We start from the raw sequence: 13,518 nt of genomic DNA, 5'->3' as shown, positions 1-13,518 counted from the left end.
AATCAGCACAGGGCCATTACCGAGACAAGCCTGGGGGGACACAGGCCAAACAGAGAGGAGGAGAGGAGACGACAATGCGCTCTCTATCTCTCTCCAACACGCAATCGTCATAGAAAACAACCACGGACACAAACAATATTCGTGTCATGAATACGATATACAGACAATTGGATAAGCTTGACTGTCCTTGTCGTGCACAGGCACGCGTATACCTAACACCAGTCCTCTGAAAGTCTGACCCTGTGTTTGTCTGGGCGTGAGCGCTTGTGTGTATGTGACTGTGTAGCGTGGCGTGCGAACAATAATCTTGTTATTTCTGCCTCCAAAGTGCGGCCCTCCACAGCAGCTCCATTAGAGAGGCAGGGGCTCGGGGGAGCACTTGGGGAAACGAGAGCGGGTTGGAGAATGACAAAACAAAAGTATTGAGATAAACACCCTCCATTAGGCCAGGCAGTTAAAGCTTCATTTGCTACCGGCCGCTTGGACTCCCAGCGAGGGAAGAGTTAACCCTTTCTCCACACAATAAAATAAAAAGTACCACTGTGGAGAAAGATAAGTGACACTCTAATGCTGTGAAGAATAAATAAAAGCCAGCAGAGCCAATTCTTGCATTCTAATGTAGTTTCGTATGAACTACGACAAAGTTTCTAAAAGTACAAACATGCCTGTCCAGCATGTGAAATTGTCCTTTTTGCACATCAACACGTCTTTACAAGCTCTCATGTTGTCAGGATGGGCGGCACGGTGATGTAGTGGTTAGCGCTGTCGCCTCACAGCAAGAAGGTCCGGGTTCGAGCCCCGTGGCCTGCGAGGGCCTTTCTGTGTGGAGTTTGCATGTTCTCCCCGTGGGTTTCCTCCGGGTGCTCCGGTTTCCCCCACAGTCCAAAGACATGCAGGTTAGGTTAACTGGTGGCTCTAAATTGACCGTAGGTGTGAATGTGAGTGTGAATGGTTGTCTGTGTCTATTGGCCCTTTTCCACTACCCTTTTTCAGCTCACTTCAGCCCGACACGGCTCGCGTTTCGACTATCTAAGAACAGCACGACTCGGCTCGCTTCAGCCCTGCTCAGCCCCCAGAACTCGCACGGTTTTGGAGTGGGGCTGAAGCGAGCCAAACCGAGCTGAGTGAGGCTAGGGGCGTGAGGAGACACTTCCCTGTGCACTGATTGGTGAGGAGGAGTGTCCTCACACGCCCACACATGCCCCGCGAGCACGCTGGGATCTGTAAACACCGTAAACCCGGAAGAAGAAGAATTACGAGAATTATGAAGCCTTATGCGCCTCGCCTCATCTATACGCTCTTGCCAGTATCTGTTGGTGTTGTCGGCGACAACAAGCCACAGCACCAAGACCAGCAACACTAACGACTCCATGTCCTCCATGTTCATTGTTTACTCTCCGGGTTGTGAGACTACCGCTTAAAAGGTCACTGATGTCACTGTTTGCGCCGCCTAACGACATCACGTGACGTCCACCCACTTTCTCTAACTCCACCCAATGTGTCCACCCACTTCCAGCCAACACGGTTCAGCGCGGTTGTAGTCGAAATGCAACTCCAACAGCCCCACTCAGCTCAACTCAGCCCAACTCAGCACGGCATGGCTCAGCCCAACTCAGCCGCGTTGGTAGTGGAAAAGCGGCATATGTGTCAGCCCTGTGATGACCTGGCGACTTGTCCAGGGTGTACCCCGCCTCTCGCCCATACTCAGCTGGGATAGGTTCCAGCTTGCCCGCGACCCTGCACAGGATAAGCGGCTACGGATAATGGATAGATGTTGTCAGGATGCCAGTCGACTGCCCAATCAGTTGTTACATGGAGAGCTGTGCCAAGGCAAGTGCTCATCTGGGGGGCAGAAGAAACGCCTCAAGGACAATCTCAAAGTGTCCCTCAAAACCCTAGAAGTCGATCTCAACTCCTGGGAGTCACTTGCTCAGGATCGTCTACCATGGCGAGCAAAGCTCAGCAGTGGTGCACGTGCAGCACAGCTGAAACGCATCGCTGAGGCCCAGAAGAAACGAGCTGCGAGGAAGGCTCGAACTATCACCACCCCCACTACAGCACCGACCCACGGGTGCCTGACATGTGGGTGTACCTTCAAAGCCCGGATTGGCCTCATCAGCCACCTCCGGACCCACAACCGCCACCCACCAAATTGAAGTCATGGTTATCTTTGACCCCGAAGGACGCACACCATCATCATCATCATCATCACCACAAGATAGCTCAAATTCACGTCCTTGACTTTACACCAAATACGAAGAATGTATCAGTGTGACGTAATTCCGTTTCTGTTTCAAGCTGCGATAACTTGTCATCACAGGAACTAACCTGTTTTGTGAGCGTTCCGCAACATTAAATGTACCTATAAATGGATAAAAAGTACAAGGTATCATTCTTTCTTTCCTTTTTTTTTGGTAAAGTGCTGTGGTCTAAGAGGAATAAAATACATCATGGAAAGATGACAAGATGTAACTACTGTATTAGTAGATTAAATCTTTGCTCACACACATTCCTTCCAGAGTAAGGAAAAAGAAAAAAAAAACAAAAACACTTGCTTAACCTTTTTTAAAAGCTCCCGCACATTTGATTTATGATGCTTCAGAACAACTAAAATTCAATTTCTGCATTCAGCGCTCGTGATTGCCTCATAAATGAGATAAACTGATAGCAATTTATTCAAGGATTCAACCCACCTGTCTCTCTCTCTCTCTCTCTCTCATACAGTCTGTGGCTCCACATGAGTGCCTCCCATACTTAAGGAATATGTCTGTATTCTGCATGCGCTCACCACAACAGACACACGCACGCTAATAGAACCTTTCAAGAAAGAAGCAAGGAGAAAGAGAAAGAAGAGAAAGCGATGGCTCTTGATGGAAAGCAAAAGTTTTTTTGTTGTTGTTGAAAGTGCCATGACTGTCACCTCACGTTCAGGCTTCATGGATTTGAGCGTATTCCACATGTAATGGGACACACCGTGGTCTTCTAAACTATTCCCAAATACAGGAGAACAATGAGAACCCACCATGCCTGTAATCCCCCTTGGGCCCTTAATGTCAGACATCACTCACTACCAGGCCATTAAAACCCCTTTAACACCCTTCAATCAGTCAGCGGACTCCCGCTGGGGTGCACCGCACCACACCACGTCGTCTCTTCTTACACCTTTTCAGAAGCTAACCAAGACCGGGAACTGGATCTGATTTGGCTATAAGCCGACGCAACAATAACGACGATGAGCAAAATCATTACCGTCATGACACACTGGTGACAATTTGTGAAGGACAGCACGCATCAGTGTGATTGATTGGCCCCCTTGAGTGCGAATAGCCTGAGAGAAACGCTTTTGTTTTCTCAATGCCACCCAATTATGGGTCTTCATTCGTCACACGGGCTGTAGCGATGGCACGCAGGCGATGAGTTAGTGACATATTATCTCCGTCGACGAGAACAATGGCATGAATCAAAGCTTCGGAAAGAGGGTCAGTCATGCTTTCAAAGCGGTACATGATCAAATGGGTATATTGGGTACATCATGGTTTGGATGGCAAGTGACCAAGACTGCTGCATACTCTGTGAAACCAGGTTCCTCAAGGGTTCTAGCTTCCTACAGGGAGAGGAAGGGGAAACGGAAACCTTCTGTTCACCTTTACGAGTTCCCCCAAGGATCAATCCAGGATGGAATGAAATCCATGAAAACTCCATGAAAGAGCTAGAACCATTAGCAATCCATAGATCCCTTGAGAACCCTTGAGTATATATAATCAGTGTGATTGTAAACATAAGGACGTGTTTTACCTTCATTCCCTGCCGACAGCCCATCTGGTTTGGTGATGCCTGTACTCTTTTTCCTCCTGTGCTTTTTGCGGTTGGCATGCGGCGAAGGAGGTGGTTCCAGTTTGGGACTGGTGGGTCCGCCTAGGCCAGAGGCGGCGCTGAGAGAATCCAACGTCCCATTGGCTGGAGAGAAAGAGGACTGAGAGTTAGCAAGGAGGAAGGCACATTATACCAGTCTGCTTGATCATACCGGGGTTTCCAGTCAACCATTGAACACCAAGTCTTTCATAGAACTCGATCTTTGTTTGGAGCGACCAATTCAGAATCTTGATAAATATTCAAATAAATGGATATATATCTTGTTATACTTATGATGTAAACCAACATGGTCACGTCCATTTTTAAGCTTCAGGATGAATCAAAAACCAGTACGAATCAGAATCCAACAGCACTGTAGTATCAGGTGATTTTGATACACGTTAAGCTGCCACTCGGTAATGGTTTGAGTGTGGTGTGCAAGTATGATGGTGTGTCTGTATGTGTGTGGAGGGTGTCAATAAGGACAATAGGTAAAGCATGGTCATATTTCTAAACCTCTTGACACTTGGACATCACTTTTCCATCCCTCTAGGACACCATTATCCGCAAGCCCTGGGGCAAAGGGGCCTTGGCAAAGCAGACCTCATATTGCTACACACACACACACACACACACTTTTGCGCTGTGTGTCAGATACTGGCAGCCCCTCTATTGTCTTGGCATCAAAAGCTCATTGTGGTGGTACACACTCTATTCATCTCAACAGGCCTGAGGTGGATGTGTGTGCATGTGTGTGTGTTTGTGTGTGGACAGTGGTCAGGGAACATCTGAAAACCCGTGGTGCCAAACGCTGCATATTCTAATGGCGGTGACGACCATTAGCCGGCGCGGAACATTAGACCTAATTTGGAAGATCCCTTCAGGGAGTGCAGGCTTAGCGCTGTCTTTAAGAGAAGAGAAGAAGATGGCACCCATGTGGGGGGTAGAAGAGCCTCAGCTACAGCCTCTACATCTGCCTTGGGCTTCACATGGTTTGGCGTGGGCTGGCATAGAGTTAGACGCGTGCTGGTTTAAAAGTGTCGCATCACATATTTAGATAACTACCTAACCTTTCATCGTGGTGCACAATGTTAACATGTTATTGAATTAAAAACACATCAAGGTCATAACATCAGGGCTTTTTTGGATGGAGTGCAAGTGTCAGTTTATTTGTAGTCATTTGCAAGCTTGGTGTGTTCAAAAACACAGTGTATAATCACTTGTAATTTGTCGAGCCAGAGATGCTCCACCACTCCTTATCGCTGTGTTTTACCGGACCGGTGGACGACGCTCGAAAAATAGGGTCTTGGTTCAAAGTTCTGGCTTCAAAACGTCTGAAAAAGAAGGATTGTACAACCCCAATTCCAAAAAAGTTGGGACAAAGTACAAATTGTAAATAAAAACGGAATGCAATAATTTACAAATCTGAAAAACTGATATTGTATTCACAATAGAACATAGACAACATATCAAATGTCGAAAGTGAGACATTTTGAAATTTCATGCCAAATATTGGCTCATTTGAAATTTCATGACAGCAACACATCTCAAAAAAGTTGGGACAGAGGCAATAAGAGTCTGGAAAAGTTAAAGGTACAAAAAAGGAACAGCTGGAGGACCAAATTGCAACTCATTAGGTCAATTGGCAATAGGTCATTAACATGACTGGGTATAAAAAGAGCATCTTGGAGTGGCAGCGGCTCTCAGAAGTAAAGATGGGAAGAGGATCACCAATCCCCCTAATTCTGCGCCGACAAATAGTGGAGCAATATCAGAAAGGAGTTCGACAGTGTAAAATTGCAAAGAGTTTGAACATATCATCATCTACAGTGCATAATATCATCAAAAGATTCAGAGAATCTGGAAGAATCTCTGTGCGTAAGGGTCAAGGCCGGAAAACCATACCGGGTGCCCGTGATCTTCGGGCCCTTAGACGGCACTGCATCACATACAGGCATGCTTCTGTATTGGAAATCACAAAATGGGCTCAGGAATATTTCCAGAGAACATTATCTGTGAACACAATTCACCGTGCCATCCGCTGTTGCCAGCTAAAACTCTATAGTTCAAAGAAGAAGCCGTATCTAAACACGATCCAGAAGCGCAGACGTCTTCTCTGGGCCAAGGCTCATTTAAAATGGACTGTGGCAAAGTGGAAAATTGTTCTGTGGTCAGATGAATCAAAATTTGAAGCTCTTTATGGAAATCAGGGACGCCGTGTCATTCGGACTAAAGAGGAGAAGGACGACCCGAGTTGTTATCGGCGCTCAGTTCAGAAGCCTGCATCTCTGATGGTATGGGGTTGCATTAGTGCGTGTGGCATGGGCAGCTTACACATCTGGAAAGACACCATCAATGCTGAAAGGTATATCCAGGTTCTAGAGCAACATATGCTCCCATCCAGACGACGTCTCTTTCAGGGAAGACCTTGCGTTTTCCAACATGACAATGCCAAACCACATACTGCATCAATTACAGCATCATGGCTGCGTAGAAGAAGGGTCCGGGTACTGAACTGGCCAGCCTGCAGTCCAGATCTTTCACCCATAGAAAACATTTGGCGCATCGTAAAACGGAAGATACGACAAAAAAAGACCTAAGACAGTTGAGCAACTAGAATCCTACATTAGACAAGAATGGGTTAACATTCCTATCCCTAAACTTGAGCAACTTGTCTCCTCAGTCCCCAGACGTTTACAGACTGTTGTAAAGAGAAAAGGGGATGTCTCACAGTGGGAAACATGGCCTTGTCCCAACTTTTTTGAGATATGTTGTTGTCATGAAATTTAAAATCACCTAATTTTTCTCTTTAAATGATACATTTTCTCAGTTTAAACATTTGATATGTCATCTATGTTCTATTCTGAATAAAATATGGAATTTTGAAACTTCCACATCATTGCATTCCGTTTTTATTTACAATTTGTACTTTGTCCCAACTTTTTTGGAATCAGGCTTGTAGTACTTAACCAGGCTCGGACACAGAACCTTTAAGTTCCCCAGGGGGTAGGATCTTACAAGTGGACTCTTAAGGGTGCTTGATGGAACCTTGTTTCTTACAGGAAAAATGAAGATACCAAGGAAAACATTTTTACAGAGCTAGAACCATGAACACTCCACAAAACCCTGGTGCATCAGGTCAGTCATAACCTTGTGGCGCTGTCAAGTCACGAGCCAATCCGAAGCCAGATTCTTGATAGTCTGCTGAAATATCCCCCTCCCTTCCCACCGCCACCTGTTTTCTTCCCAGTTTGGTCTTGCCGATTTTCACCCACCCAGCCAACTGACCCATCACAGGATAGGAACCAAGCAGGGCTTTTGAAAGCGAACACGTGCTTCCTCTCAAAAAAGTGCTACCTACCCTCTTCCACATACACTGGCTCAGAGAAGCCCATGATTGGCTCGTGTTGCTCTGGAATGCTCATTTTACCAGCAGTTACCGTACAACCGACTGGTCGGGAGCCACAGCATTTGACCTACACACTTGGACAAGACAACAAAATCAATGACATCACCTCTCAGTTTGGATGAAGGATTTGATGCAGCCAAAGACGATGACATAATGTAATGCATGTAAACTCAAAAGGTCTTTGACAGTCGTGTCTTTCGAACCAGTCAAGTGTTGCACTGGTGACAGGTGAAGCCTTTTGCTCAACAGAGTAGCCACCATTCGAAGGAGAACAGCTTTCTCATGAATAAATAATGAAGAGACGGAATACGGAAACACAGTGGGAGTGGAATTACACATGATGAGAAAAACTGAAGAGTTTAACAATCATTCTCTTCATCCAGGATGGATCTTCTTTGAAACTGATCAGTGTTCATACTGGTATCAGACAGCGGTTCTTTAATCGCGAGTGCACTTGGAGTCATCCTGTTCTGCCTCGAAAGTTGATTATTTGCCAAAAACAGCACAACACCAAGTGTCTTATTCCTCTTAAACCCGACAACCAGCATTATCCAGTTAGTTACATTTAATGTCGCGCTACGTCCGTGAAACAAATTAGCTCCTGTTCGTACAGACGTCATCGCAGCTATAAACAGTCGTCCTTTGACCAGCCTGTGATTTTGACCAGTCAGAATCGAGAATGCAACAGGACAGTGGTATAAAGAGAAATACTTCGAGAAGAATAGTTGTGCACACGTGTGTTGTTGGGTTTTTTTTTTTTTTGATCCTATTATTATTACAGTAAGTGAAGCCGCAAGCAAGCTGACTGTAATTACTACGGCGATAAGAACATGGCAGGAGCTGACACTTTTCGTCTCTCGACACTGCTCCCATCATTGATATTCATGACTATTAGGTGCTGTTCGCGCTCGCTCGTTCTGAATGGAGAAGCGCGGCGCACAGCTGCCACACACGTTGTGTTCGGCGTCGCGAACGTCTGTTTCAATTTCCACACTCCTCTTCCCCAACAGCCCCCCCGGGACCTATCATTAGCCATCGCAGACAGCTGGGGGCAGAGGGGCTCCTGAGAACACCGTTCACACACACACACGCCGTATGGCGCAGAGGGGGAGAACACCCAACCTGTTCGGTGCCAGAGGGTGTATTGTGTGTGTAGCGTGAGGTTAAAGTCGAAGCTTGCCCCTGTCTCTCACACAAGACCTGTAATTCATTCATATGTTTTGACTCACACAATCAAAGTCAGTCAACGGACCAACGACACTGCAAACACTAACGGCTACTTGCTCGAAATCAGAGATGGGTACGACGCTTCTTATCCCTCAAAGCCTTATCGATTCGAAGAGTTTTAAAAACAGCGCAATGGACTGTTGACGCATGAGCAGGTTCTGAAGTTCTGTTCATGCTGGGATATCCAGAACATCTATAGTCCTGGTCTTCCGCCAGTCCGTAAAAAGTTTTCAGGGTTAACCTGCAACAACGTGACTTTTTTTTTTTACTCTAACCTTGGAGGAAAGGGATGAAGAGGTCTGCATAGCCACTCGCCACCTAGTTAACCATCAACATCCTGCAATTTGTAACCTATTCAAATATCACAGCGCTGACCTGCTTAATTACAACGTTCTGATGGAGACCACTTTAAGATTAAGAGCCAAAGTGGCAGGCCAGGCAGCTCGGCAGGAAGTGCAGCGAGATCAGTTTGGCATTCGCGGTGCGGGCGACGAGCTTTAATGAAGCACGGTTCCGAAACTAAGCTTTTTTTCCTTCCCCTGAGGAGGAGGTGGAGGGAAGAGGTGGTGAGCTAACCTGCAATTACAGCCCATTACCATCCCGGCAGGAGATGGAACTTAAAAAAGTGCCGTGATCTGGTGATGAGGGTGAAAGGTGGAAACTCATTTCTTTGTCGACGCAAGTATGGATGGACTTCCTCCGGTAATTCGACAGCGCACAGGGTGCAAAGCGGTATTTTGTGTGTGTGTGTGTGTGTGTGAAGAAACCCCGACACCACCCCTCCCGCCTGTAATCAAAGGCAATAGCAGCAATTAATGGAAGTGAGAAAAAAAAAATCAAAAAGACTAAAAAAAAAAAAAAAGCCCTGAACACAATCACCACCTCCTTCTTATTATAGTCAATTAGAGCGCGCTAATCAAGGTGCTCTCGGCAAACGAAATGTCAAACTTCATTACGGCCATGTTCGCAGCCTCTTCACCCTCCGCGGGGAAGCGTCACACCCCTCCCTCCAGCCATCTATCTGCAAATCCAGAACGCATGCCACCAACACGTTTGTTTAAGCACACGACAGCAACCATGATCTAAGTGTAGGTCAGAAGATATCGCATTCATCAACGGAAACCTTACGTCAATTTGTTTTCGAGTTGCACAAGTGTATTGTGTTGCCTGGCTATTATCCACACCCTCCGACCACTTTAACAGAAACTTGTTCTTGAGTCGAAGATCCCTGTTCTTCACAGGACTGGAACCCGATGTGTTCTTCTGCTGCTGCTGCATGCTGAGATGCTTTTCTGCTCACCACGGTTGGAAAGAGTGATGATATGAGTTACGATATCCTTCCTGGCAAAAAAAGCTCGAACCAATCTGGCCATTTTCCTCTAAGCTCTCTTATCAACAAGGCGCTGCTCACTCACTTGATGTTTTTTGGTTTTCGCACCATTCTGTGTCAACTCTCGAGACTGTTTGTTTGTTTTTTGTGCGTGAAAACCCCAGAAGGTCAGCCGTTTCTGAAACGCTCAAACCAACCCCCAGGCCACAGTGAAAGAAAGTCACACTTTGAGATCGCAGTTTTTCCCGTTCTGATGTTTGAACGCGAGTGAACATTAAAGCGAGACGGCTTTTCGATTTCATAAAAATCGATGAAATTTAGTTCCGTCTGAAATGTGGTCATTGCGATGTGTGTTTATTTCCGTAATATCTCAAAATATCAGGCCATTCTGTGGCTGGGAAGGGATTTCATTTGAGGGAATTAAAGCAAATGTGCATGAAATCAAGGTGCTCGCTGAGCGCCGATATTTATTAGTTTGGTCCTGCGTTTCCTTTCCTTCGTATAGAACATAACGTGTTTTCTTCTCGCTTTCTTTCCGTTACTGTAGTCACGTTTCATTCGCACACTCACGTCCTCCATTTTTCTTTCCTGTTTCAAATTTGTATCCCACAATACCTCCTTGCGCGAACGGAGAAAGCCCACCACGTGATGTGACGCAGGACGTAGTATCTTGTATCGGGTCATGGTGAAGCAGGAAAAAATAGCGGAGGATTTAGAGCCACGTGGAGATAAATTCGTGAATTGTTCTATTTAAAAAAAACTAATAAAATTGGAAGTCTGTGATTCAAATTCAGTCGCTTTCGGTCCACGAAACAAAAATAATTGGGTGTCGGGAAAATTCTTTTTATGGCCTACAGATGAAAAATCTGAAAGGCGGTCGAGCTTTAACTGAAGCTCTTGATTTGTGTCTGCATGATTTGATGCACCGTGCTGATTCGAGAACTGCATCAAACAGCAGGTGGATGGATGGGAGTTTCGAATAAAGTGGCTGGTGAGTGTAGACACGACAGTGTTGTGCAATTCTTAATTCTGATTGGTTGATTTTCTGGAACAGAAACTGACAATACTTAACATACAGCTGTGGTTTATACAAACGTATTCGTTCTATATAACAATAGTATTCTATTCTTTTTAGTCGTTTTGCTTTGTGACACAGCAAGAAACAGAGGGGGGAAAAAAAAACAAGGAATGACTGTTTATCGCTGCTATAACAAGCAGGGCTTTGAACCGGTTCAAGGAACGAAAACGAAAACCGGGAACTTTTTCTATTTCACATGGAACAGAAACGAAACCAGAAACTTTATTATTTTTTATGCTCCGGAACAGAAACGCTTATTAAAAATAATGGTAACCGGTTAATACCGGTTTTTATTTCATTCCTCAAAGTTTCCGTAGCCTACAAATAAAGTCATTCTTCTCCTGCGCAAGTTTCTATGACCCGCTGGGGTTCACTTCCTGTGTGACGTTCGCTGACTGAATGGAGAGAGCGGGAGGGTGGACTACTATCACGCCTCCACATCTTAAATAAGAGGTAAATATTGCAGTCTATCGTTATTCAAAAACGTCAATTTCAAACACGATATCAATATATTTGTCCACGTTAATGAGAGGCTCGCGAACATTAAATGACGTTAACCTCTGTTAGCCTATCAATGCATAGGGCCTGACTAGCCTTTGGTAACACACTAAACGAATTATCTTTCATTTTTGGCACTTTTTCTGTTTGTGTAGATGGGAAGACATACTGAGAATCCAAATCGCCAACATTTGAAATAATAATTGTTTTGAATTATTTCTTGTCTTATTTAATGAAGGTTGTAATAGAATTAGCCTACATTTGGCTTAAGCTGGATGAGACAGAGACATAATTTTATAGCCATTTGTTAAACAGCTGACAGGGAACGTAATTAACCGTTCCGGGAACGAATTTTTTTTGTTCTAACCGGTTCGGGAACGTCTATTTAATGGTGGAACCCAAAACCGGAAACGTTAAAATTCCGTTTCTGTTCGGAACGAACCAATAGGAAAAAAATTCTGGTTCAAAGCCCTGATAACAAGCGATAACAGGAAGTAACTGTTTCGCAGGTGTTCTCTCACAATTAACGTAGCTATAAATGGATAAAAATAAACAAATCGATAAAAATGTTGAATAACACTCCAGGATGTGCCATTATTGGAAAATAATCGCCGCTGATTCTTTTCCACAAGCTCTGCATCGCCCTGTCTTCATCTCATAAACGGCCTCGCTCCTTAAATAAAACGGAGAAGCCTCCTCGTTTATATACATCTTACGTTTTTGAGACGCCATCAATCTGAAAGGGCTCATCATCTTCCTCCATCATCGACGCGACAATTCCGTACGCTGACCTTCAGCCAGCCAGAGCAAGGATGAGTTAATGACTGCCGTTTGACTCAAGCGTCTCGAAAATGGTTAAATACACACCGTGTGGCTCGTCTTACGAATTATACGTCTTCAATATTCGAATTGAAGTCATGAGCAGCAAAAAATGAGTGCCTTTAATTCGATTTAATTCTCATTTGTTTTCTCGTCGATGTCTCGACGTCTCAATCACGCGAGTTATTCATCCTCCACGAAACACTCAGACGAAAATGACTCATCTGAATGACTCACTTCGTGAAGTTATTTATTTACCTTCTAATTATAGCTACGATGCTAAATTACATTATAATACCATCGCTTGAGAAAGGAAGTATCTAATAATCTCAAGTCATGGTTCTCAAAATGGTGTTTTCACAACCCCAGGGGGTCGGTAAAAATGTTTTGATTTTTTTTTTTGGCGGAAATCAGAACCTGCCGTTGATAAAAGATGATTATTTTGATCTTGACTGAGTCGTTATAGGTATTAGCTGACTGCACTGGTCATGTGAATTGAAGCGGGTTTAATCCAAACATCGTCGAGTTATAAATATCTTCAATTTAATGGCAAATTTAATTTAAAAAAAAAATTGAATTGGTGGAAATTTCCAGGATAAAACAACTCCACAGTTCTAATAGTGCTGCACATGTTGAAATAATGCACCTCATATTTGCGGATTATGTTACAAATAATTAAAAAATTAAATCTGCCCTGAATTTATTTGAAATGAAGTGGTTCCTGGGTGCAGAAATTTTACAGATCTGTAGAATTGTAGAAACTTCAAATCATTGATATCAGGCACATGTTAACATTATTATTATCATTATTATTATTATTATTACAGATTTAAAATTTTGAGTGATCATTTTGCATTTCCTTGCAAATGATAATGTAAAAAAAAAATCACGTGCCACTCGTAGACAACTCACAACATTAAATGTAGCTATTTAACAGTTATTCCACAAAATCGAGGCACGTAGCGCCGAGTTTGCTATAATCCGTGTACGACGAGGTTGAGCGGAATAACTGTTTTATTCTATCCACGTTCACTGGATTTTGAGAAACGGAGCATTTTTATTTGCATTTTTTGCAAATTCGATCAATAAAAACTTCATGCAAAACGTCCGACAAAACCATTTCTGCTTAGAATGTAAACAAACTATGGAATCAATTTTGTGCCAAAATGTTCATAGAATACTTTTGAAATATCAAACAAAAATGACAAATTAAAATACAAAAAAACAAAAAAAGTCAATTTTTTTAGACTGGCAAACAAATTATTCGTGTAATCGTGCAAAATATCAGTCTATTACTCTTCAGAA

The 13,518-nt window shown here is 44.0% G+C and overlaps 1 protein-coding gene across 2 annotated transcripts in view; it reads right to left on the bottom strand.

Moving 5' to 3' along the window:
• The window catches only part of agap3 (ArfGAP with GTPase domain, ankyrin repeat and PH domain 3), a 291,019-nt gene that overhangs the window by 55,612 nt on the left and 221,889 nt on the right, over positions 1-13,518 (bottom strand). For both annotated transcript variants that reach the window (XM_060921058.1, XM_060921056.1), the window contains exon 13: positions 3,796-3,957. In XM_060921058.1, coding sequence (XP_060777041.1) covers positions 3,796-3,957 — 162 coding nt within the window. The remainder of the gene's footprint in view (positions 1-3,795; positions 3,958-13,518) is intronic.

Source organism: Neoarius graeffei, chromosome 5 (assembly GCF_027579695.1).
Source record: "Neoarius graeffei isolate fNeoGra1 chromosome 5, fNeoGra1.pri, whole genome shotgun sequence".
NCBI lineage: Eukaryota > Metazoa > Chordata > Actinopteri > Siluriformes > Ariidae > Neoarius > Neoarius graeffei.
The sequence above is the reverse complement of the archived record's forward strand: the minus strand, read 5'-3'. Positions and strand labels throughout refer to the sequence as shown.